Below are 27,762 nucleotides of genomic sequence, written 5' to 3' on the forward strand. Positions count from 1 at the left end.
AAACTATATAAAAACATCTGCTTTTATTTGCAGTAGTCCTGTGTACGGATACCGACAACAACGGACAACAAAGTTGAATAGAAAATTGGTATTATTATTTTTTTTAATACTGTCCTTTTTGTTGGCATCATTTTCTGACAAACACATAACACAATACAGAGCATGATGGTGCTTTCGCGGCCATGTTGCAAACAGCTGCTGGTCCCTTTCACAGTCCAAAGCTGCAAAAAAATATTCCAGTTGATGTGTATGGGCAGATACTGTATATTTATGTGACAGTATTGCTTAGGGGGGGTGATGTATGGATTCACATTATACTGCAGTTAGTCACGAATAATTGACTATGCAGTTTTACCTTGTTGAATTGCTTATTATGTAGCTATCTGGAGACAAGCTGTAACATCACGTTTTTAAGCATATCTGCATGTCTGGTGCATCAAAGGCACTGTTGTAAACCATTTTACACTTGAGCTGGTAAAGATTTATCTCTACTGACAAAAAAGACGAGGATAATATTCATATCTTACTAATCGGGTGTCAGTCAGTTAAAAACAACAACACACAATTCGGGTAAAATGGTTGAATTCAAGGGGACAGATTTTTGGAAGACTTTCAGTGATCGTTTTTGGGCTCTGTTCTCAGAAAGACTCAAAAAGACCGAGCGAAAGAACGGTCTTTGACTATTGAAGAAGATTCACAGATGTGTAGTAAAATTACTGGTGAAAGGCTATTGCTGGTCATTTTGACTATTCTTGGGCAAATTATGACACATGGATGACAATAAGCATTATACAAAGACAAGTACAAAAATAAGATTAAGATATTGTTTTGTACAACGTTGATGGCTACCTGAGTCCTATTCTTTAGTAACATTAATCTCAGCATCCGTTGCAAAGAATTTCTACAATCATTAGTGACTTGTAGGCAGGCTTTTGGCAATGTGAAACAATTAATACAGCAATACTGAATTAACATAAGGCAAAAACAATGTAAAAACAAAACACTTATTATAACCAGTTTTTCCGTCACGTCCGCCAATGTGGGAAGACTCAATGTCTTTCCATTCAGTTCATTAGTCTTTCATGGCCAATTAAGAACCCACAGAGCCGAAAGCGATTGGATGTGTGGAGAGAATTACGGATGGGTGTGTCGACAGAGTACAATCCAACTTGGTATGCTTGGAAGTTGAGCGCCAAAAATGTCTGAGTCTGGCGGCACTATTTTGAAGCTTTATCTGACCATCGGTCGTATTGCATGATAGTAACAGTGAAAAGTAATTACAAAAGCTCTTCAGTTCTGGTTTAAAAGCATCCGATCCATTTTTGTTTGTATCGTTTATAGCTGCGATTTCCTCCAGTTTCACTTCCAAGTCCAGCAACAGATTTACAACTCATTCATTGTTTCTTGAACAAGAACAAACCACTGTCAATGGCTGTGTCCATGTCAAAAATAATGGCACGTTTTTCGCTACAAGGTCTTTTCTCGTCAATTGCACTTTGTTTAATCACTTGGTTGGGTTTTTCTCACCATCAAACCCATTTGAAACCACAGCCTGCTTGCTGTCCTGCAGTGATTGACTGTAGCTCATTTGCACTACGGTGGAAATGTGACTTTGACTCCTCATTTTCTGAATGGACTTTCCAGTCAGTAGTGGTCTCATTTTACAAAACAAAGGATAAGCGTCACATCCAAACTGTAGCAAAACATTACAATGCTGAACAACTACACAGGCGATGGACAAAGCTTCACAAGTGTTCTAATATTATTGCATCTTAAAAATACGATGGTTTTAGGGATGTTCGATTGTTATTTGAGGGGGACTGTCCTTGCATCAATGGTACCTCGTAGTCCAAATTGCCATTTTGCTGCAAAGATGTGGGCGGTGGTCGAGTGTGACAACGCTCGATCTCTGTCTGTTTGTGGGGTAGTGGGCCGTTTCCCCCATTTTCCGGACATGCCTTGACGCCCTCCACTTCTAATGAATCGTCGGGATCGGCAGGACCCAGCTCCAGGTCCGTTCCCGCTTTACTCCGCCTCCTTTTCCTCAGACAGATGATCAGACCAATCATCAATGCCAACCCCAGCACCAGCGCCAGAGCAGCTGTGGCAGGAATGAGAATATATGTGAGTGAGCTCTGTGTCTCCACGCGGGGTTCTAAGGATGTCAGTGGAACCCCTGCAGTCCGAGCTTCTGTACATGAACCTGTCTCTACTGAGCTGTTGGCCCTTGTCATTCTCTCCCCGAGGGGACTTGCACAGACTGAGTAGGTGCAGTTGGGTCGCAGTCCACGCAGTGTGTACTCAGGATAGGATGCTGGCACGCTCAAAATGATGGGGCGGCGGTCAGGGCCCGAGAGATTGCGGTAGGTCAGCCTGATGCCGCGGATATTTGGTCGTGTCTTGATGAAGAGGTGCAAATCAAGAAGAATAGAGGTGGAGGTCACCTGGCGGGAGCTAATGGCATCAAGTTCTTCAATAACCGTGGAAACCTCAACAGGCACTTCTGTTCCCGGGGGTTTTGGCGGTTCCGTTATGTCGACATTTTCACAATAGAGTCCAGATGTTCCTGAAGGACACAGGCAGCCCAATTGCCCATTTGGGTCAAATATACACGTGCCACCATTGAGACAGATGTTTGGCGGACAGATGTGCTGTACATATTCCGCACTGGTGGAGCTTGGGAAGGCAGGAGGTTCTGAAGGAAGCGGGTCCATTTTTGAGTCCAGCGTTTGTTCACTTGGTGGTGGATGAGGAGGAGGAGGAATTGCATTAGTATGGGTTGTTTCTTGGGATGTAGTAGGATCCTGTGGTGCTGGAGTACTCCCAACGGGAGATTTCATCAGCAAAGTTGTGCTCGGTGGACATCCAAAGTCTGTGTGGTCCAGTACTGAAAGCATCTTCCCCGCATTAGCAAGAGGAAAGTGGCACCTGGTCTCCCAAAGCCTCCCGAGATTTATATTCTTCTCTTTCAGCCATGCTGCAAACGAAGCGAGGGGACACAAACAGTTGAATGGATTTTCAGCTGCTTCCAGATGTCCAAGTCTGGGGAAGGACTGGAAAAAGTCTTGGGGAAATCCCTGAAGATTGAGACCACTGAGATCTAATTCTTGGAGCCCGGTGAGTTTCTGAAAGTCTTCTGTTCTGAGCTCATTCAATGGATTTGCAGCCAAGTTGAGTTTAATCAAGCCCTTGACGGAGTCCTTCTTGAGGGCCTGGGGCACCTCTGCTAATTGGTTCATAGAAATGTCGAGCTCATGGAGGTTCTCCAGGGATGCTACAAGATCTTCATCCAGAGAAGTCAGTCCAAGAGAAGCTATTTTAAGTGATTCTAAGTGGGGTGTTTGAAGGTCTGAGACATGCAAGGTTGGGATGTTGTTGGAACTCAGATCAAGCAGCAGAAGCTTGGGTAAATTAAGAGAGGGCAAAGATGTGAGTTTGTTCCCTTGGAGCTTGAGTTCCAGTAGCATTTCTAAACCTTCAAAAGCTTCTTGCTGGATGCTCTGGATGTGATTTTGGTGGAGATACAGTCTCTCCAGTTGGACCAAGCCAGAAAAGCTCTCTTTGGAAATGTGAGTAATGATATTAGAGGACAAGTCCAAGTTCTTCAGCTTTGACAGCATCTTGAATACACCATCCGGAATCTCTCCCAGCTCATTCTGGCTCAGATCTAGCAAATCCAAATCCTCAAGACCTGCGAAGTCGTTTTGGGTCAAAGCATTGATGCCGTTTAGGAAGACGTAAAGATTTACGGTGCTGGCTGGGACCCTCGGCACAGTGCTGGACCGTCGATTGATGCAAAATATTGTGCCCGGACTGTTACAAGTACAATCTGCTGGGCAGTCAAAGGATAAAACCAGACTGGAGGAGATGAAGAGGAGCACAAGATGAGGCAACATGGTGATGCCAGGTTTGGAACTCTGAAAGACAAAACGGACAAAAGAAAGGTGTTAATTGTGATTTGTGTCTGGCTGGCCACAGAGGCTGGAAAATGAATGATGAACACAGAGTTTGCACAGGTGTTACTTTACGCCAGAACATCTATCGCTATATTAATTCCAGTTTAGTCCTACTTTATCCCTGTATTATAAGGGCGTGTTTTTTAAAAGCTTTCAGGACTGACAGCATCACATAACCCAAAGCCAAAAATCTGCCAACAAGTCCTACAAAGCCAGATCTTACTTCTTCAAAGTCTTAATTAAATGAGACAGTTTTCAGACATCAAGGATTCTCCTTCGTGTGCAGCAAACGTCTACCGTTTGCGACGTAAAACAGAAACATGGCCGCTGACGTGAAGCAAAGCAGGTCAACACATGCACCAGAGACCAGAGAGGCACATTCAGCAACACAGCTGGATTAAGTTACCCACAATGCATTGGAGCCATCGTTCACAGTGAGACAGACCCACATGAACCTTTTGTCCTCATCGTGATAACAGGGAGTAGTTGGGGAAGAAAAGTAAGAGGGTGGGAGAAAAGGATTGTAGACAAAAGAAAAGGATTAAGTAGCTATTTTTGACAAGTCGGTCCTAATTCATACATATGTGTTACATATAGGGCTGTCAAAATTAAAACGTTAACTCTGGAGATTAAATTCTTTACAGCGTTTAAAAAAACAATCAGTTAACTGACTTTCATTTACTCCCTGTTATATAACTTGCTGCTGGCATGAAGATGTACAATCACGGACTATAGGTAGTTTTAGTTTCAGATTGACTTGATGCTTGTTGGGAAAAAGTAATTTCTGAGAATTTTTTGTATGAGAAAAAAAAAGATGGCCTCTAAAACAGTCAATTTTGATCGTTTTAAGTTTTTTACAGAAGTATTCCGTTCTAGGATCAGAGAAAGCTATTACAACAGTCTTTGATTGTAAATATACTTCCTATTTGACGATTTTTACATTAATACCAAGATTTTACTCAAGCCAATATCTGTTACAAGCTTTGAAGAAAACAGTAGAAGCAGAAGTTGAAAAATGTCATTAATCGTGATTAATTATGGAAAATTGTGCAATTAATTAATTTTTAATTTCTTAAAATCCCTACTTACATATAACTAGTACAACAATTAAACAGAGATTGAAGTTTCTAAATGGGCTTCGTCTGGTGCATTTTTCAGTTGCTTATCTCAGTGGTTTCAAAATCTACCTGTCCAATTATGAAAATCATTTTCAACTGAAAACGAGCGTGTAGACACGTAATATAACGTTTTCTTCACTCTTGCTGCAACATGCTATTCTATCGTGTGTTCCTTTTCAGTCGACTGATCAAAAGAACTCCTGTGGATGACGCTCAGCAGGCCACTGGACTCTGTATATGTAGGTCGTTTATTTATTTGACGTTCCGACGAGGAGCGTTATGAGGAAAGAACTTGGGTAAAAGGTAAACTGGTGATATGGGTTATAAAAAATAACCATGGTTGCAACATTAAAAGGGGAGATCGTAAGCAGTGGCCTGTAGAAATGTGTGCTTTCCACAAACGTTTCATGTCCTTTAGAAATCAGTTGTCTAGAGGTAGAAGGGGGAGGAAGTAAGGAATGAAGGTACTAAAGAGCAAAAAATGGGGCCCATAAATTACATTTGAGGACATGTGTCCAAGGGGAGATTACTTCATCTTCTTGGAGGAAGGGGGGAAAAAAAAAACATCCACTCACACCCCCTCAAACTCCCGACAGTGGAATATCATGTTACTTTATGCCTAAAAAGCTCTGAAATCACTTTCAGGGCCCCCTCATTGCTCCAAAATGCAATTGTGTAAGCGAAATGAGCAACGTGATCGTTTTGCAATCCGAACATTGGCGTGGTAACATGGATGATAGCTGACACGACTGGGACAAAATATCAGTATCGTACAGTGTGTGTGTGTCAGTACAGGGCAGGACAGTGGAATAGTGGTAAGCATGTCGGTCTTACAGTACTAAGGTTCTGGGTTCAAATGTCAGACTTTGGAGTTTGCATGTTGCATTCCAGAAACGGGTATATTTAGGTTTGAGATGGAGACTCTCAAATTGACCATTGGTGGGAATGCTTGTTTAGCTTTGTGTACTACGATTGACTCTGATTCTCAGTCAGCTGGCATAGGCTGAATCTTACCTGAGAGCCTATTGGAAGTAAACGCTGCTACTTGCCTTTTGTATTCTATTATAACTAGGGGTGTCAAAATTACTGCATTAATTTTTGAGTTCATTTAAAGTTCCTTTAACGCGCGATTAATGACTTGCTTGGAAAGCATGTACTGGGGGAATTTCAGTCGCTACGCAGCAGACACATCCACGTCAAAATTTAGCAGTGATAAATTTGAATAATAACGCATGTGTTTGTGGAGACTGGGGTCAAGTTGTAGGCTATTTTACCATTTTAAACATGTGCATAATTACACAAGTTACTTCATGTTAGATGGCTCCTAATATGAACAGAAAATGCACTGAGCTGTCACTAAAGTCTTACAAATGTAATTATGCCATCTAGTGGCAGAAGAATGACGACAACACAAATCAATATCACACTCGTTTTTTTTTACAGTACAGTTCATCTTTTTAAAGTTAACTAAATGTTATGAATTATTATGGAATTACTGCATCAAATTAACTCATTCACTGCCTTTGACAAGTATACTTGTCAATTGCATTTTTTAGAGCGGTGCTAAATGGGGGCGAATCTGAGCATGCTCCACTGTAAATATCAAACTTGGAAACAACTTTACTGATGCCCAACCACCGGTAGATGACATCATTGCCCCATTTTATAGGAAATAAACACAGTTTCAGAGTCCATGGGAGAAATGGCTGTATTTTGGCAAACCTACATTTTTCTGCTGTCAATTATAAAAGAACGGGACGGGACAAAAAGTAGGGAGTCTATTCTGTTATTTGGTAGATTCGGTTTATATATAATTATTGAATGTAATATCACGTGAGTATTGGAAATGTAAAAATTTTCTATAATGACTGGCAGTGAATGAGTTTTAATGACAAAGACGCAGCCATATTTCTATTAGTTTAACTTTTTTTATGTTAACAAGAGTATGAAACTTGGAAACATATTTTATTGTACATTTAGAAAAGATAAAATTTGCGATTAATCGTGAGTTAACTGGTGAAGTCATGCGATTAATTACAATTACAAATTTTAATCGCCTGATAAACCTATTTATAACAAAACACTTGGTGAACAATCAATATTTTTCATCATTTGATCAATTGAGTCTCAAGGCAAGTACGGTGAAGGGAAAAGTAAAAGATTGCGGGCTGTAAACACCTGACAACTGCTGTCTAGACTGCAGTGTGACAACTGCATTAGGGTCTATATTAAGATGACCAGACAGACATTTACACTTACAATATCGCCCGTGAGAACATTTTCAGGAGAATTGTGTTTCTCCAAGTCAAGTGTGAGATTTATTACCTGCGCTCTCTAACATGAAGTAGCCTGCTAACTCACAGTTCACGTTGTAGTCTACGGATGGGCACAATAATCAATGGATTGATTGTTTACACGTAGCTCTTCATCCTTGCAACCAATTTGGACTGGCTCTTTATCGGCGGAAGAGTAGTACACACACCTTAATAGAGGCCAGTGTGATACCAGTGACTGTATGTCATCAGCGCGTATGGAATGCGGGAGCTTGTGTGCACACCTCGAAATACCTCGCTGCTTCTCAGCCAATTGTGTTTGCCAGCAACAGGAAATCAAAAGCAAACAATGCCAAAAGGCATCTGGTAACAGAAGCAGATTTCTCAGACAGTTTGACGCTTCTCTTTGTCCTAAAATGAAACTCTGTTTTGTTTAAATCCAACTGTTATTGTGGCATTTTATTATGTTGCCAAGTGAATCCTCAGCGCAGATCTTTTTCCCGTGCGGAGTTTGCGCTTTGCGTGACCTCTATCTTGGCTATAGGTGTGAATGTTTTGTCAATATGACACAAGACATAACTGGAGACCAGTTCAGCTCATCGCCTGCTGATATGGGATTGGCTAAATCTGACACGTAAACAGGAAAAAAATCTTCCGGACTCCTTGCGATCGGATGGGTCGGATGCGGCTAGGAGGGCACCAGACAAGATTCTAGGGCCCGACTATGGAGACCTGACTTTGGGAGCAAAAGGTCAAATCTATAAGTACCAAACACTAAACTCATTCACTCCCAGCCATTTTCACAGAAGCAATCCCGTTCGCTCACGGCTGTTTTACTGGATTTTGACTGATTTTGCAAGGCCCACAGAATATTGTGTTCTATTGCTATAAAGGCATCAAAAGATATCAAAAGAAAGATTAAAGTCCCTTCTTTCATCAGGAAAAAAAGTATGTTTCTATCTGTTTCCGTTTTGCAGCAATTAGCATTACAAGAGAGCTAAGTTTCATCAGTTTTCACAAATCTATTCAAAATTGCAAGTAATTGGGCTTTTTTTCTACATGGCCTGCTTGATCTCCTTTGCTCTGCTGCCACCTGCTGGCCGTTTGTGTAATAACTACCATTTCTGCAAACGTTCTTTGCAGTTGAGAGGCTGCATCAAAGCCTTCTGTATGCTCTAGCATAAAAGGAAAAAAAAGTATAAATACGTCTTTGGGACACTTAGAACATTAAAAAAAACGTATTTACACGTTATTGGGAGCAAATGAGTTAAGAACCAAGAACTGCCAAGTTGAGACTGGTGAGCTCCTGGTTTCCTGGCTCACCTCCTAAACTAGACAATAAACCAACCCAGTTATTCTTGCAGAACTGCTTTTCAGCAACACATCTTCACCAAAATCGTTTGACCTTGAGGCAACCACGAGGCTAATTTGCCTCTGCTCCCACTCTTCGTAATGAGCCGCTTTCAGTAACACCTGGAAACGGGGTTTGACCTACCGACAAAAGCCGACAGAGGATAGAGAAGTCGTAAATGTTTTTCAAGCAACGATTCCCCCCAGAGGTTTTAATTCGCCTTGTTTTCCAGACAATAAACCTTCTGCATCTGCTTCAGGGCCTGTATTGACAACCACAAAGCCCAAACCGGAGAGTCTGTTTATACAAGAGCAAAATGGATCAAATCTGTCCAACAAAGCCACATAAAAGCTTATGAGGAGGTTTTCAGGAAATGGTTTTCAGTCACAATGGTTACCAGCAGTCTGGTAGTAGAAATAAACAAATTGGCACACTCTTGCTCTTTATTTATTTATCTCATGCCTTGTTGCGTCCCTTGAGTCCTGTTGGACACGGTCGTCTGGCCTCTGGCTGGCTACAAGTTGCTCGGTTGCCCTTCATTTCCGACAAGTCTAAACAGGTCCACTTTGTTGAAAGAAAAAAAAACAAAAAAACAAACATGGAAAATATATATTTAAAATAACAGAATTAAAGCTGCACTTTGTAACAATTTGGCCAAAAATATGTTTACAATAGCCCTTTTATTTATTTATAAAAAAAAAAAAAAAGTTTTTAAAATATCTGTTGAACTTTAGCATCAATCTAACATTTTAACAAATTGCATGAAATTACAGCCTTGAAAAATAACAAAAGAAAAATGGCTTCGTGGGTGTCATAACATTCTATCAATTCATTGCAAGTAAATTAATGTAAGGTAATTAGTAAGGACACTGACAGTTTGTGGGTCATCAGACAAACTCGGATTTTTGTTGCACTAACATGAATTCATGAACACACATATACAGACACACACCCACACAAAACAAAAAAAGTGTCCCCCGCTGCTTGGATCACCTCATTACGGCAGCGTTAGTTCAAGAGTGTCGGCGGATTTACGGCAGAAAAGAACTTGGATTAAATATAGGAACTGCCACGCACACACGCGCACGCACACACGGCAAATGAGTACGACACAATTTATTAACAAAGAGATTAAATGATGTCTATACACGTATATCTGTGTATGTGGAGGAGGGCGTATGTTTACTTAAGTCACTTATCTATTTACTTTAACTCCTCACAAATCCTTCAGTTAAGTAAACACGCACACATACATGCGAGCAGGGGAATCAATTAGAGCGTTTGTCTGCCTGCATGGCTTCCAATCTGGCGACCTTGACTGCTTCGTACCGAAAACAATGGCTTCATTCTGCACAAGATCACACAAAAGTCTGACTTTTGAAATCTATCTAGAGCAAGTCTGTTAGGACTTTTTTTTTTTTTTTTTATATATTTTTATATTATATATTTTTACTGTCTCGAGTGAGCAAATGTCGAAGCCATTTTGGTTTTCTTGGATGAGAAACACATTGTGGTGTATAACACTTTGATTTTGATTGTTCTTTGTTAAACATAGAGACAAAACCTCCCAGGCTAGCTTCGCGCTAGCTAGCAAGCTAGCCAGCAGCTGTTACGACGCAAGCGGATGGCTCTAAAATTGACCCAAAAGACCACGGTGGGTTCTGCTATTGGCCAGTGTATTGTGAGGGATCCTGGAGGTAAAACTAAGTTATTTCAAACTTAAAAAAAAACAAACAAAAAAACACAAAAAAAACTTACTTGAGCAGCTGCTTTAGCATAGAGTTAGCACAGTTAGCATCGTCTGTACATTGCGATAAAGCACTATATGTGCATCATTTACCATTATGATCAAGTTGGAATTTTATTTTTTTGGACTTGGACTTGTTTTTTGGCAAAAGTATAATTGGTAACCCATTCCAGTTGAATTGTGATTCGCTCCTTAAAAGGAAACAGATAGCAAATGTGGATTTGGGGTTTTGAACCAGAGCTGTAATTGTAGTGATTTTATATGTATAGTGTTGTCGACAAACAGTTGGGTTAAAAATAACCAACTTCTTGGCTTGTTTTGTCTTTTTCAAAAAAAAATAAAAAATACGAGCAGGCTTGTGGTGAGGCGCTCGGTTTGACACACGACTCAGTAACGAGCCCCGAGGCCTGTTGGGAGGCTCGGAATGGAGGAGAAAATGATGCTGTTGTGTGGCAGGAAGGGCTGTACGCACTTGCGCACACACTCCGTAACCTAATTTGATTTCATGCTGATAACATGATTAATGCTTCTTTTTTGGAAAGACCCTTGCGTGCCTTTTGGCATAGTTATGCTCGATTAAAAAATAGCATCGAGCGATACGGCACCTTAAATGACCATGGCGTCACATGCTATGAAGAAGAAGAAGTCATAATATGGAAGAATCATGCATGTTATCAGTTTTGGAGAACTTGACACCCTGGAGGAGGTCGCGCTGTGGAGCCAAGGACAACTAATTCACTTCAGATGCATCCAAAAAGGATGTCAAACATTTGTAAATGGCCCAAAAAGATATACCGTGCAACTTTTTATGGCTTGTCGACCTGTCGAATTAATCTTTTTTTTTTTTTTTTTCTTTCCAACAAGAACCATCTGCGTACCAGTAAACTCTGAAAAGTCTGTAACCATGACGACTCTCCTCTACTTGTCTGCAGGTCTTGGACGGCGCGTGTTTGTTTTTGGAGCGTCTCGGTCTGGCGAGAGGCTATGGCTACGCTCAACATAACAAATGGCACTCGGGCCCGTGTGCGCGTATGAAGAGAAACGACTAAATCACAGGAAATATGCACTGGCCAAGCCACTTCATTAGGTATGTCACCAAATGTTCGTCCAATTCCATTCATTTGCAAGTGTCTATGATAATGTACAGTAAATGGTTGGTCAACAAAACAATCAGGATTGTCAGCTGCTATTGTTTTGTGAATGGCATTGAATTTAACAAGGGAAAATACTGTTCGCTATTGAGAACCTGATCACAACTTTTTAATGTCTTGTATACAAATAGTCTCTGGAGTGCTTGACCACTCATTAACTCATTCAACCCCAAACACATATAAATACGTTTTTTAATACTTTGCCCTTCACTCCCAAAGACGTATATATATGTTTTTGTTCGTTTTTATTTATGCTAGGCTTTGATGCAGCTTCAGACCTGAAGAGGTCGCTTAAAGCAATGGTAGTTATTACAAAAAACGGGTAGCAGGTGGCAGCAGAGTATAAGAGATCAGCACGGGCCATGTTACAACAAGCTCTTTTTGCCAGTGTTTTCAATGGGTTTGTGAATAATGATGAAACGTAGCTATATTCTGATGCTAATTGCTGCGAAACGGAAACAGATACAAATTACACAATATTCTGTGGGCCTTGCAAAATCAATCAAAATACAGGAAAACTGTGAAAATGCCTAGGAGTGAATGAGTTATGTGTAAAATTAAACAATCAAGTATATCTTTTGTTTTCTGCAAATAAAATGCATCTGTGAAGGAGTTCGTTCTACACTGCCGCAAAACTATAACAGTGGGGCTAATTTGCATAATTACCACACCCACACCACGGTTTTCCACCCAGAAAACAGGATTGGGGGTTGGACAAGGACTGGAATAAATAAATAATTTCACCCCCCTAAAAAAAGTATTGGAAAAAAATGTTGTTAACTGCCAATTAGCATATTTCACGAAAAACGGGTGTTGGCTCTCACCAAAACAATAAAAATATAATAAAAATGTAGATATTTAAATAAAAATCTATGAATAAGTTCATTTAGTAAGGGGCACTCTGCTCCTAGTTAAAAAAAAAAAAAAAAAAGGTTAGTCTGTAGCCCGGCATGCTGATGTCTGTATAGCCCATGTCAAGCTAACATTGCTGATGTTTTATGAGCCATATGCGCACTCAAAACACACCTCTGCTAATCGCTCGTCCCGCTTGTTTGCATCTGTTTGTTGTCTCGTTCATGGGGCGTTCAACTCTCATCTGTGAACAAGATGTTCGCCTACCACACAAGCTGCTGCGCACATGCAAAGAAACAATGTCTCTTTGGTTACGTTGACAAAAGGTTCACATAAATGGTCCAAGCCAGTGATCATCTAGAAAACGCTGTCATGTGCATGCCAGGCCAGTAGTTGGCAATGTTTTCCTTTTATGATGGCAATTTACTTTTTCTACTTTTTTCATCTTGAGACTTGTTTCTAAAACTGTTGTGTTATTATTATTATTGACTTGTAGCCAAGAGTGATTTTGAGAGGCTAAAAACGCTAACGCTAATGTTTAAAAAGATAGCATTGCACTGCAATGCAAATGCTAAAAATGCAGCTTAATTTTGTGCATAATAACCCTGAAAAATTGCCTCGTTTATATAAATCAACCCAAAAAATTGGGTCGTTTTGCAGGATGTTGGGTAGCGAATTGGCCCATTTTTCCTTCTTTGGCCCAACTGTTTTTCGAGTGTGTGAACACAGATTGTTTTGACAACATTGTCATCGTTATGTGAAACTTTTTTTTTTTAAACATTTGCATTCATTTTTACCATTTTGTTTACGTGTAAACATGCTTTATTGCCCAGACACTCAGCTTGATTTGTTGTTTGCGCATAGCTTGAACATTACCATCTGTTTGTAAAGTAAAAAAAGAAAAAAAAAATACAAAAAGCAGTTGCTTTTATAACCAATTGGCCAAAACGTCTTTAAGCAACATCTGTGGAGATGTCCCCGATCCTTTTATATATTTTTAAAGCGGTTTCTGGATGACATGAATGTGATTCATCCGTCTCTCTGCACGCTTTGCCATTTTGTTCTTCATGTGGTCTATTGACGTGGACCACCAGAGCTCCCCTCCCCAAACGATGACTTTTCACCTCCTAATCCCCAGACGGCCTGCAGCGAGGCATGCGACACTGACAACATTGTGAGTTTGCTTTTCTACGCATGACGTTTGCACATGTGCATTTTCTAGGCTTTTTCTCAATGACCTAGACACACTTATACGTATTACAGAATATGCGCGAGTTTTAGCTTGGGGGTCCAGTAATAACTTTTCAAATAATTATGTCATTTCAAAAAGAGCATACCTACACCTTGGCATCCTTGTTGCCAATATATTAATGACTCATCCTTAGCTGAGAAGCACTTGAAAAAGCCGAGGTAACTTGTTGTGACCCATGAACACCTCCAAGGCAAATCAGGTGACGAGGGGAGTGGCTTGTACGACAACGGTGTAAGTTACAGGGGACACGCGTGTCATACCGTCTGATCTGAGGCTACAGGATAACTGAGCAAATGTCGCCTCAGGTGATACATGCGCTGCGCTTTTGTCTTGCTGTCGACCTTGCTTTCATGTATCAATTCCACAACACTTTCGCATTATGGGTAAAAATGTAGTTTTTGGTCTTATTTGGAGAGATGAATAGGAAAATATGAAGTAGTTACGAGTAAATAGCCGTAGGTAAAGTTCACACGATCGGGGGGAATGCAGAAACAATGTTGTGCTAACCTTGGGGCGGCACTACAGCTAACAGTAGAGTAGGTAGGTGGTAGGTATGCATGGTATGTAGGTAGGTTAAATCTCACCATGGTGCTACAGCAAACATCACTGATAGGTAGGTATGTCGGTGCAAAGGAAGGCATATTGGTTTGTGAGTAGGGAGGTGTTTAGCTAGGTAGACAATATACACGTAGCTAGCTTATAGCTGAAGTAAGCGACAAGTCATACTTGACTTAATTCTCTAATTTTATCATTTTGACTTGCTTTACAAAAACCTATGAAAAACTCGACTGCTGTGGGCCCAAAGACAAATGTTAGACGAAACAGGAAAAGTCAGACGCAAGTAAGCTAGCTGTGTTAACGGTGAAGCCAAGCTAGCTAGGTTAGCTTGACAGTTTTAGATTAACAATAGCTGGTCAAATATTGACTAAATTGTTGTCGGTTATGCATTTAATTGAGAAGATGATAAAGCCATGGAGTGTAATCTTGAAGCTATACCATTAAAAAAAAAGCAAGCATGTCAGGAGCGTGTCCACCATATTCCCGTCAACGCCTGCTACCGATTACATAAGGATGTGAATGAGAACGCATTTGTGAATTTTGAAGTAAATAGGAAGGAATTTAACAGTTAACGGGTTATAGTATGACTCGCTATGACAACTGTGTAACCTGCAGGCGTAATATCGGGACAAAACAATGGGATTGGCGCAATCCATTGGGACACAGAATCAAAAGCGCAAAACGCGACGTCTGGTCACGCTAGACTTGGTGGCGATTCGACTTGACTTACTTTATTTTTTTGTCCGCATTATCTTGGGATTTACTTGCACATATTTGACTTACTCTTGCCTCTGACATATAGCTAGCTTATAGCTACGTAGGTAGATGTCTAGGTAGAATGGCATGTTTGGCTTATAAGTAGGATGGTGCATGTTGGGTTATAGGTAACTACGTACTGTAGCTAGGTAGCAGGCTAACTAGACATGTTCTGTAAGTGGATATGTAGCTAAGCAGGAGGGTAGCTGGGCATGCAGAGATAAATATTAAAGCATATCTAGTCTTCATAACAGTTAGTAGGTATGCATTATGCAAGTTATGTATGTAAGAACTTGGAATGTAGGCAAGTATGGATAAGTAGCAAAGCTAGCTCGACATGCTAAGCAGGTATGGTGGTCGATCAGTATGTTGACTTGAAAGTACTGTTGCTGTTTGTAAACAGTTAGATGGGCAAGTAGGTGGTAAGCAAAAGTTAAACATGAACATACCACAACAGGTCCAAACATCAACTCTTCATCTACCACTGTTTCTTAAAGTGTTCCCTCTAGTTCCCTCTAGTGGTGTACAAAAGAATCACGGAATTAAAAACTGCATAATGTTCCAGTGACTTACAATAATATTAAATATACTTTTTAGTAATAAAATTACTGCTTTTTGATGAACATTTAAGGATATGATGCTACGCAAAGTACTTTTTGAGACGGTGTTAAAAGTGAGCGCGAGACAAATTGCTGACATCAGCGTCATCGTCTCAGCCCGCGCGATCTGCTCATAATAATGTCACCAGGGTTCAGATCTGCGCACCTGCATGGCGGTGCCCCCTGGTACCGCTGCGGAATGTGCACGGCGAGTGCGTTTTCTGGAAACGTCACGCTCTTTACCTTCCTACTGAAGCGCTGTGTTTATACAACGTGCCGAGGGGACGAGGGGGGAGACACACTTCGTGGCCTTACAAAAGGAGTAGCAAGTCCCAAAGACTCCCCATGGGGGAGAGAGGGGGGACTTCTAAAGGAAAAAAAGTTCCCCTCTGGTGAGCGTGCCGAGGCTCGGGTTCGCCCGTGTAGTTTTGCTTCTAGAATTCCTCAGGTGTCAAGATGACTTGTAAAAATGTAACGTGAGCATGTTGTCACTGTAAACTGAAACCATATTAGGCGTGGAGAAAAAGGCACCGTGCAGATTATGTTACCATCAATTCTAAACAAACAAAAAAGGTCTATTTTTATGGAACAAAAACAAAAAAGTCATTATACTACAAGCAAATGTTAAACATTATAAGAATAGTTTTTTGAAAAGAAAAGCTTTTATGTTATGAGAACAGTCTTATTTTTTTTACAAGAATACAGACCTAATGTTATCAGAATAAAATTGTGCATTTTTTTTAGGGGGTAAAAAAACATGACATGTTTTAACACTGTCGAAAAAAGCTGTAATTTTGCAAGGAAAAATACATAGAGCTCGAGTGTCGGCACAGGGTAGACTAACGCAATTTTGGTGAATTTGGTTGGGGTGAAGGCAGTCAGATACAGAGCTCTTCTGATGTGTATGGTGGATGTCAGATGGATTACATTCATAAAATTGTGAACAGTGGGCATCAAACCATCTGAATCGTGAAAATCAATTCATTTATTGATTTAGTATTATCATTTTATTAGCCATGATTTAAATTGGTTGTAACCACTCCTGGAGTCATCTGTCTCTCCTATCACTCGTCTTCTAAATTACCAACACCGATTCTAACCTGCCTCTTTAGGCAAGCAACGTGCCCTTCAGGATTCAAAAATTGTGAACAGTGAGCATCAAACCATCTGTATCATTGTGAAAATAAAATTTTGTATTATTTTTCGCCTTCTAAATTACCAACACTGGGTCTAACATGCCTCTTTAGTCGCGCCACGTGCCCTTCAGGATTTACACCATTCACGATGTTCATTTTGCGAGAACAAAGTTGTGTTTGTTTGTTTTTTTTAGAAAATTGTATTATTATTATTATTATTATTATTATTATTATTATTATTATTCATCCATCCATCCATTTTCTTGACCGCTTATTCCTCACAAGGGTCGCGGGGGCTGCTGGAACCTATCTCAGCTGGCTCTGGGCAGTAGGCGGGGGACACCCTGGACTGGTTGCCAACCAATCGCAGGGCACACAGAGACGAACAACCATCCACACTCACACGCACACCAAGGGACAATTCGGAGCGCCCAATTAACCTGCCATGCGTGTCTTTGGAATGTGGGAGGAGACCGGAGTACCCGGAGAAGACCCACGCGGGCACGGGGAGAACATGCAAACTCCACCCAGGAAGGTCCGAGCCTGGACTCGAACCGGAGACTATTATTATTATTATTAAATAAAATATATTTTATTTACACTAATATTACCATATTGAATCAAATCACAATCCTGTTGAATCCAACCAAATCGTATCGTTCCACTTTAAAATGTATCGTCCTTGAATAGTATCGCATCCCATGTATCGAGTCTTCACTGAAGAGATGCACGCCCTTATGAAACGCTCTCACGCAATACTGAAATGTTTTCGCTTGCATATGCTACCAAAACACTTACGCGCACGCTAGGGAAGACTTGTTCACCTTGCACCTCTTAACTTCCTTGATGACTTCTTACGGTGGCTGATTGGGGATCTTTCCTCGCATTGACTTGTCACGGTGGCGTGACCGCAGCACTTTCAGGCTGACCCTCGGGATTACTCCAAGCTGGGAAGCAAGGAGGGGCTTCACCTCGAGGTGCTGCATCTTCCTCTTCGTGACCCCCCCAAACCAAAAAAAAAAAAAAAAACTTAATTAAATTGCTGAGGCAGCGAGTCAGGAATGTTTTGCTTTCCTCTCGCTGCTTCGGCCCGACTGTCTGTGAGCGTTCTTTGCATTTCTCAGCCTTCCGCTTCTTCTTCATCGGTTTTGATGAAATCAAGTTGAAGAGGGTCCCATTCATTGTTAGTTTGTCAATCAATCTTCAGGATGCTTTCCTGTCACCATCTATTGATTTTAAAGTTTTAAATGAGGGCAGTCGTATTCTTAAGTTTCTTTAAAGGCTTATTGCTGCGTGGCAACTAAAGAGTGTCATCTTTTTATTGATTTGTACGTCGTCAGGAACTCAACAGATTTCGTATTATATTATATATTATATACTATACTGGCTTTGAATGACAATCCAGACAAGAGGTCAAATTGGTACATTCCTCATTCCACTTTTTTTTTTTTTTTTTTCTCTCTGTGATGTCTGATAATGAACACTACTGCTTTTGCACATTTATTTTTTTTGCTGTCTTTGTGTTTGTCATTTTTGAAATTTTTGTTTTTTGGTGTCTACTGTCTACAGTTGCTTTTTGAGGGATATCCAAGCAGATATTTTGAAGACCACATCCTTGTCAGTCTTGTAATTTTCACAAAATCTTTTGGGGACAATTTGTACACGGCAAATATGTTTGGGGGGGGGTTTTGTGGATTTTTTAGGTTTGTTTTATAGTAAATTGTGTCACCACCATCTGAGTTTGAATGATTTCCAAGGCAAGAGGTCCAATCAGTTTGTCATATTTTGTTATGGAGAGTAAGTACTCTATGCCAAAAATGAAGAACCCTTGTAATTTTTGCATTTGAATGACTTGTACGGTTGTGGGGGTCACTAACAGTGAATAATGTATAATGGGCGCCCAAAGAATTGTTCAAAAATTTCAACAAAAAAAATTCTTTAAAAAAATGCTGAAAAAAATTATGTATTCGTAATATACAAAATGGGGAGAAAATGCATAAATAAATAAATAAATAAATAAATAAGAAAAAAATATGTGTTTGTGATTCCACAGGTGCTGAATTGCATGCAACTATGCAGGGTCCAAACCTTGGAGGTCCAAATAATAGCATATTTTTATGCACAACCTTGTTTTTTGAAGGATTATTGTTCTGCATCAAATCAGATTTCTAAGCCAAGGGGTTCATAATCATGTCTGTTCATGTTCATCGTCACCTCTCTACTGTCAGTCTAATTGTCTTCATTTCCTTCATACTTGGAGGGACTTTCGTGTCATGCCGAGAACTCAATTTTGAATTGCTTCTTCCTTGTTGTCAAGTAGCCAAAACCAGAAAGAAAGATATGTCGAAAGCGCACATGAAACAGGCAGAGCCACTTGCACGCTTGAACGAACGCGCTCATCACCCACTCAGTAACGCATTGGACTGTGTGTGGAGAGGAAGAGAGCGTTTCAGTAGTGTGTATGAGCGTGTTTTAGTAGTATATCCATCCATCCATTTTCTTGACCGCTTATTCCTCACAAGGGTCGCGGGGGGTGCTGGAGCCGATCTCAGCTGGCACTGGGCAGTAGGCAGGGGACACCCTGGACTGGTTGCCAGCCAATCGCGAGGCAGTGAGAGCATTTCATTTATAAATAAATAAATAAATAAATAAATAAATTTCAGTAGTGTTCAGACGAGTAACAGAACACGTGTACCGGCGTTATGTATTCTACAAAAAAAATGTAACCATAATATTACAGTTCCAGCAAAAAAAAAAAAAAAAAAACGTAATCAGAATACAAGTACCTTTATTATAAATGTGGATTATTTTTGCAGAATTTCATTTTAATACGGGTAGAAAGTATCTCTCAGTGGACCACCATCGGTCGTCTCACATCAGCTTTTTGTTGGCCAGCAAGTAAACAAGACAGGTCACAGGCTGGATACGTGTTGCGAATGTTCACTGGAGTAGTTTTTCGCTCATTTTAAATACAAGTTTCTTTGTGAGCTGTCAAAATCATCCGGATTGCTTGTTACCATGGAGGAACCTATAGCAGGTGCTACGCCTGCAAGTTAATTCCCGTCATGAATCACCCACAACTATTCAAATGCCATATTTCCAATATCATCTGCTAAACTTGTTACCGGGATTAAAAAAAAAAAAAAAAACGTAATTGATGTCACAAATTATAATCATCGTATAAAATAATTGGTCTTTTCGTTACCTTTCACTCATAACAAACACCGGTCATGTGAAAAGATTTGAAAAATTAGCAAATCTGATTTCCTTTATGGGATGAATCTCTGTCTGTCCGTATAGCGTGTTGGTGCACAAGTGGTGAGCATGTCTGCACAATTCTTGTCCTTAGCATTTGTATTGCAGGTGCAGGCTTCATCTTGCATTCCAAAACCAGGCATATTAAACGGCCATAAAACAGAAAAGACCAGACTAATATATTCAAATAATAAGATACATAGCATATTTTTTTATCCATACATATTTGCTATTGGAGTAATCTGAAAGAAAGTAACAATGTTGTGGTGCTTGGATTATGTTACTAACATTAACAGGTAACTACTAACTGTATTGGAATGTGTCTTTGAAGTAACCAACCCTGGTACTAGTTATATATGAGATCGTTTCAGTCGTGTGATAATGTGTGAGTGTGTTCCTGAACGAGCATTTCAGTGCTAAATGTGAGAGTGTATCATTAAGTGTACGACAGCATTTCAGTAGTGTATGAGAGGTCATTCTACCTGTGCATGTCTCAGGTAAAACTCGGGTGCATTCCACACTAACACGCTCGGTTGGACTTTTCGAATCGTTTTTCCTTTCCACGCACTATAAATGAGTGATGAAACGCGAGATGTCACTTACCCTTTATTGACGCAATCCCAGAGGGGGAAACAAAAAACACAATCCTTGCGGCTCCAGTCCAAACTGTATCCGAACTTTGCGCGTCCGTCCACGCGTCAAGTCTCCACGACGTGCCAGCTTTCGTTTCTCTTTGCGTGTCGCGTTCCAAACTGTGTTCCGCCTCCACTCAAAGACGAACACTTGAAGGAGGAGGAGGAGGAGGTGCACAGAGGAGCGACGAGGCGGAGACTATACCTGCGTGGGAGTCCCGCAATCCAAATGTGCACAGTGCACACTTAAAATCAGACGAACAAAACAGCACTAAACAAAAAGGCGATTTAGAAATAAAAATCGAGCAATTTGACTCCAGTTGGATTCTCGCTTCGTTTATAACGCATTTTAAATCAACGAAAGTTTTCTAGCTGGGAAAAAGATTCTGCGTCTGACAACAGTCAAAATCAATCAATCGATTCTTGCAGGTTTCTATAGACATGTCAAATTGTTCGGGTTTCAATTTCTTTTCAACCAATTTGACCTCATTCACAATTCATTTCAAATCTCTTTGCTCAGATTTGGGGGTTATTCTTCTACCTGTCTGATCGTTCATTGAAATCAAAAAGGGTTCTTGCAAAGCATTTTATCTAAGCATGAGCCTTTTGTTTCTTATCCCTATATTTGTTTTTATTTCCTTTCTAACCCCTCTTTCACTGCTCTTTCCACTCCTCAAAAGGAATTCAAACCCTGGCTTCCTTTTGTATGTGGTGACAGGATGATTTCCAGTCAAAAATTAAGAATGGCACATACTTGTCGTGATCAAATGTAAGAATACAGTTTACAACAAGAATAAAATACAATTAAGTAATATAGAGTACCCTGCGATTGGCTGGCAACCAGGTGTACCCCGCCTACTGCCCGAAGCCAGCTGGGATAGGCTCCAGCACCCCCGCAACCCTTGTGAGGGGCAAGCAGTTAAGCAAATGGATGGATCATGGCTAATATAGAGTAAATAATCATAATTTAGGGGAAGCTTGTGCCAGGTCCTTTGGCACAAATGATCCCAAGCCCACCATTTTTGAAAAAAAAAAAAAAAAAATGCATCCCCCAGCTGTTTTGAGTCGGCTTCATGCTAACCATATAGACTTATAATGTAGCTTACTAAAGCACTAAAACATGTGTGAAACGTTTTCAAAGTTGTCTGTAATTGTTCAAACACAGCCATCGAAAAACCTTAATCAGAAAAATGTTACTTTGGAGGGCAAAAAAATGTTTTTTGAACTTATGGGTGCTTACCTCTCAAGCCATGTGCCTCCCTTTTTTACCGGATGAGCCAAATGGATGTCTCTTCAAAAATATGTGGTCACATGACCAACTCAACATGTTGCGTTCGCATGTATATTGAAAGCGGACGTCTCAGAAACGTCAAGAAACGCGACATCCAGCCCGTTTTCGCCAAGCATCAGTGTCAATTGTACTCATACTGTATGAAGGGCCGTCAGCTCGTTACGCTAGTGAGACTTTCACAAACTACTTCTACCACAAGACCAATTACAACATTGAACTCTTTCTAATAAAGTCATCACTGAGTTTATGCGCATGCGCGTGCGTGAAGATGGTGCAGAAAGAGGAACATTTGACTTGACCGGGTGAAAACAAACACTGATGTTTGCTTTGCTGCTTCACAATGACAAGCTGCAGTGTAAACTTCTCATGGGAAGAATCACACTAACTAGTGACCGGCCCACTTTCAATTGATTGCACTTACTGTTAACGTGAGGTAAACAAAGATGGGTCGTCATAGTTACTGTATTTTTTTGGGACGATAAAGGCGCAACTGCGGCTAAAATAGCCATGCATTCTTTAAGTTCTGTTTTCAGTAAGTTATTAATGATTTTAAATTACAAAAGGGAAGTCAACCCAATACAACCCCCCAAAAAATACTAATAATTTTGGGGGGAATATGTTCTATGCATTAGTGGAATATGAGTTAAGCAGCAAAACCAGTCGTTTTTATCCGTCTCAGGGGGAGCTGTCATTTTGCCACTTGCTGTCGACTAAAGATGACATCAATGTAACAACCAATCACAGCTCAGCTTCAGAAAACAGGTGAGCTGCGATTGGTCGTTGCCTGAACCCTGAGCAACATTGTCGTCTTCCGTCGGCCGGCCCCTGAGATGGATAAAAAATGGCTGGATTTTGCTTCAGTAACTCAGATTCCACAAATATATTCATCAAAATGTCATGTTTAGAATAGTGAGGTCACACATAACATTATTATTGTCAAATGGTTAATTAAGGTTGACTTCCATTTTAAGCATTGAAAGTAAGGACATTCCTTATTGATGGCACAAATGTTGGTGACCCACTGAAAAGGACACTTTTTGCATAATCGCGAAGACATTCACAGCTTTTCATTTTCACAGCAATTTAAAGTTTTTTTTCTTTTCTTCTTTTTTTAAGTGCAATCAGATTTTTGCACAGCCGCTCTTGTGTAGCCAATGCTGATCGCCATAATTGCGGCGTGATAGTTGTGGTGTTAGGTGAATTAAGTCAGGTAAGTCTCAACCAAAGGCCCAAAATAAGCACAAAAGCGGGCACTGACATGTTAGAAACCATTGACCTTCCCCACAAACTAAGTTGGAAGTATGCAATCGTGATCAATGTGCTCCCTCTGGTGGGTAAAAAAAGGAATAACAACAGTGAAACTCTAAAGAATGAAACAGGGTCACAGGGCAGTCAGGTTCACGAGAGATTATTTTTTGACGCTGGGTGGGTGGTTGATACTAAAGCTACTAAAAAGCTACTAAAGTTAAACATTTGTCATTCATTAAACTCTCTAATATGACTAAATCATATTAGCCCATGCCGAAAGTGTAAAGCGGGTAGTTGTGATCCGGGTACATCTCCTCCGGGACGTACCACTTGGAGCTCTTGGGGTTAATTGTGGATGTTTTTGGCATTGATGTGTAATGACGTTATAATGTTGACAATGGCTCCCCAAACGAACAAAGTTGGAAGTATGTAATTGTAATCATGGTGCGCCCTCTGGTGGACATAAACCGAGTAACCACGACAGGACAACTTGACTCATAAAGAATGAAACGAAGGACTTTATTAATAAGTAGTCATACAATTCACATTTTAGGGTAGTCAGCTTCATTAAATAAGATATGCTTTTCAGTAATCGTGAAACTCATCTAGTGCATGAAAAGATGAACTTTAGTCTGCCTCATTTTTAAAGGGACGTTTTGTATACAATATGTAAAACAGCATAGCATCTATTCAAAGAGTGTCGCCATCTTGAACATTTGTGCTAATTTTAGCCCATGACCACCTTTGAACTTGATGCTGACGTTTTGATTTAGCCACCAGCGACACTAAACAATGTGTAACATGTACAATCTTGTCTGAAAGCCGACAAATTTCCTGATTAATCTTGCGCAAAATTATCAGTTTTTTTTGTTTTTTTTTAAAACTGAAATGCATACAGTGAGTGACCTTCAAAAGGTCACACATTGATTGGTTGCGTGTGTGGCGTGCAATACAAATATACAGAAGCATGTGAGTTGAATTTCATTCACCATAGGTAATATCATGAGCACATATTAAAAACACAAACAAAACAAAAATATGTAGAATGTAGTAGTCGGTGCACAAATTATATTGAAATGGTGCTTTAGAATTGTACTAAATAATACGCATATTATTAGAGGTAGTAGAAGTAGCAGTGGTGGAAGTTGTAATATTTGAAAATATTATTAGTATTATATCGTTTTTGTTATTTCCATTCTGCTTCATCCAAACATTGATAGTAAATACATAACATTAAATTTAGTTGAAATTTGACAAACAGACCACAATAATAAAAAATTACTATTTTGAAGTACAGGATGTTAATGTTCGCTGATATTAATGTTGTACATATATTGGGATGTTCAATAACACTTTTTTACTAACACCCTTACTGGCGTTGGCCGCTGATGTGAATACTGATACCTGAAATTAGACTGGAATGCGCGTTCTTGATATTATTTAATTATATTAGCATATATTTTTACAATATTTGATTAGAAAGTCACAATAACAATAAATTAGTAAATATGCAGTAATTAGAATGTTTGAATGAGTAACAGCGAGTGATGATTATGATGATCCTCTTTATCATCATCATAATCAGAATGAATTATTTGTCTAAATGTATTGTTTTGAATTGGCAAATCTATTTGTGTTCAGAATTTTAAAAAACACTTGTAAATACCCTTTAATACTATATTTTTTTTCTTCATCTTAAGGTCGAACCGAATTTCATCTCAGCTGAACTTGTGCTTGTGACATCCTTCATTGCTGTGCTCTTGATTTATTGACACATTGTCTGAGCTTGAACATTAACAAAAAAAAATAATAGTCTTTCGCTTCCTCCAATGAAGTACCTGCAAAGTCAATTATTGTCAAAATTGTTTGAAAACCCTCAACAACGAACAAAGAGCAAATATTTTCTCACTTGTTGTAGTCACATGTTGAGGAATGCTCAACAAAGGGGTACAAAAAAATAAAAATACTGAAGTTAAACAGTAATCCTTCCTCAAATATTCTACCAATAAATATACTGAATGAATCATCATTGTGCTACTTACCTTTTATACCAGTTGATATGGCAGTAGACGAGAATAAGTTTATCAGCTACTTCCTTGTTTTACAACAATAAAGTAACATTTCTTCATTCCACTTCCTGCGTATCAAAGTCATTTTAGTACAGATTGCTATCGTTGGGTTTGGTGGCCTGAAGAGCTGGATTTTGTCACCGTTTTGGACAAATGAACAGAAGTAAATGTAACATTCTCGGAAACAACACTACACTTGTGGATCACTTTACTATTTTGCACTATTTTCATGGCCAATAGGGGTCGCTAATACCCTAATATTTCAATACCCAACACTTGGTCGTAATTTGGCACGTTTCAAAACGATCTATGTGGGCGTATTAATTGAAGCACTGTCTCAGTAAACAAGCCACCGTTGGATCCTCCTTGGATCACAATCCTGATCCAAAGTGCTGGGTCAAATCTTCAACCCTGTGCGCTCAGCCAGCACTGGTTGGTTTCAACAAGGGGGTCCTGGCTGCATCTTGACCTTCATCCAAAAACTGACCAGCTCCTTGGGGGATGCCAAAATGGAGGTGATGATCTTGGAGTACGTGCAGCGGTCGAATTTGGTGTTGTAGGCTCGGAATTGGGAGGGATCGGGCGGCGACACGGGCGCCAGTCCCAGCTTCTTCATGCACATTCCGACATAAGCGTCCTCAATGTTGAAGGGTTGGACGCTTTTGGAGATCTCCACCAACTTGCGCGGAAGATCATTGGAGAACACGTAGCCCATGCCGAGAGTGTAAAGCGGGTACTTGGGATCCGGGTACATCTCCTCCGGGACGTACCATTTCGAGCTCTTTGAGCGAATGACATGCCGGTCCCGCATGGGCATCCCGGTCAGGTAGTCGCTTTTGCGGATGCCCGGCAACTGCAGCATCAGCACGAGGTTGTCCACGTTGAGAAACATGTCCGAGTCGACCTTCATGGCGTAGGCGGCCGTCGGGCAGCGCGTAGCCAGCCACTCCATGATGACCATGGTCTTGATGGTCAGGTTGAGGTACGTGTCGCTGAAGTCACTCTGGATCAGGTCCCCGTGCATCTCGTTCTCTTGCCGCAGATCGGGCCCCGTAGCCAGGCCCAACATGAAAAGAGTCAGGATCTCCTTGCCCCGGATCACTTTGTCCTTGCCCCACGTGCTGCGGACGGCGTCCCGGGCTTCGACGTTGCTGGGCTCCACCGGAACCATCAGCACCAGGAAAGGCTTGCGGGTCTCGCACACGTTGCCGACGTCCATGATGAAGTGATAGTTTCGCGGGTACGCAAGGTGGTACAGGGTGCCCCCAGTCAACGGGACAACGGTGGGCCTTGAAATGTTGTATTTCAGTTTGGCTTGGTGCTTTGGGTGGACCCGGTAAGGAGGGGGCCGGTAGTTCTGGTTCACCAGCCACTGGTCGTGCTGATGGAGCGGAGACTGCCATATGTAACAGATCAATAGCATGACACAGAGCAGGAACAGGTACTTGAACCAGGTCTTTTTCCTTGGACAAAGGAGATGTCCGCTGAGCAGTCTTCTGGAAAACACACAGTTCAATTAAACACAAATTCAACTTAAAATATGACAAGGACAAGGTAATGTCGTACATTCAAATGTAATTCCTATCTTTATCGTTGTAAGCGTTAAGAGAGCCAAAAAGAAGTTAATTTGTTCTCTTTTGTTGTTGTTGTTGTTGTTGTTTTTTCGTTAGTCGGCTGATTATTTATGTTTTACAAATGTGCAAACTTCCTGGGGAACCTTGCAGATGTGACACACGGTTGCAAGTACAGTTCAAGTCCTAATCCCAGTTTCATTCTTCCCAGTATGTGTTTAAAGTGTCACACCCATAAAGGTGCCGCTTCAGGATAAAACCATAAAAGCAAACAAGAGGGTGGAGAAAAAAAAAAAAAAAAAAAAAAAGACTGCCGTTTAACTGTGTCAAGTAGATAATTGATAGTAGTAAAAGAAAAAAAAAAAACTGTTTCTTCTTACGAGGTACACTTTTTAGCCATTATGGATGAAAGGTCGAAAATCAAACAAAAGTTCGTCCAAAACTGTAACTCACTGTCAACACGCTTTCATCAAAAAAGGCTGACAGTTAAGGGGGGGAAATGAAACTGAAACAATACCTTTTCAACCCATTCTCACTTGGGCTTCCTCTTTGGTCCCCCATGGTTAAAGTCCTTCAACGTGTCCCACTCTTGCGCTCCATTGGGAGCCAGGTGTTAACGCTCCACCTTGCACTTCGTGTTTTGTCGCATCTTCTTACCTTGCTTTTGCATAAAGGGGCTGCACCCACGCACCGTTACTCCCACTCTGGATTCAACTTTTCACACACTGCCACTCCAACATCCCCACAGAGGTGTATCTAGTCCTCTTGGGGGGGGGGAAAAAAAGGACCACGTTGCTCGCTGGCAAAAGAAATAGTTCAGAAATAAATATGTAACATAATTAAAAAAACAAAAACAACTGTTAGTCCTATACCACGGGTTCTGCTGGTTTCTAGTTGTCGCTTACACAGCCTCTATATGCTGTTAACATGAAAAAAAAGTTTGGACA

General features: G+C 40.5%; 2 protein-coding genes across 2 annotated transcripts; both read right to left on the minus strand.

The window, feature by feature from the left end:
* Positions 1-4: 4 nt before the first annotated feature.
* Positions 5-20,757, minus strand: LOC144020918 (vasorin-like). The gene is made up of 2 exons (XM_077524829.1): positions 20,608-20,757; positions 5-3,917 (listed from the first exon to the last, which is right to left on the minus strand). The coding sequence occupies exon 2, from the start codon at positions 3,894-3,896 to the stop codon at positions 1,773-1,775; it is 2,124 nt and encodes a 707-aa protein (XP_077380955.1). The 5' UTR covers positions 3,897-3,917; positions 20,608-20,757; the 3' UTR covers positions 5-1,772.
* A 4,926-nt stretch (positions 20,758-25,683) lies between these two features.
* LOC144020308 (beta-1,3-galactosyltransferase 5-like) lies at positions 25,684-27,376 on the minus strand. The gene is made up of 2 exons (XM_077523646.1): positions 27,333-27,376; positions 25,684-26,740 (listed from the first exon to the last, which is right to left on the minus strand). Exons 1-2 carry the CDS (start codon positions 27,374-27,376, stop codon positions 25,684-25,686), a joined length of 1,101 nt encoding a protein of 366 aa, XP_077379772.1.
* Positions 27,377-27,762: the final 386 nt, after the last annotated feature.

The sequence above is a fragment of the Festucalex cinctus genome, chromosome 6, assembly GCF_051991245.1.
Source record: "Festucalex cinctus isolate MCC-2025b chromosome 6, RoL_Fcin_1.0, whole genome shotgun sequence".
NCBI classification, from domain to species: domain Eukaryota; kingdom Metazoa; phylum Chordata; class Actinopteri; order Syngnathiformes; family Syngnathidae; genus Festucalex; species Festucalex cinctus.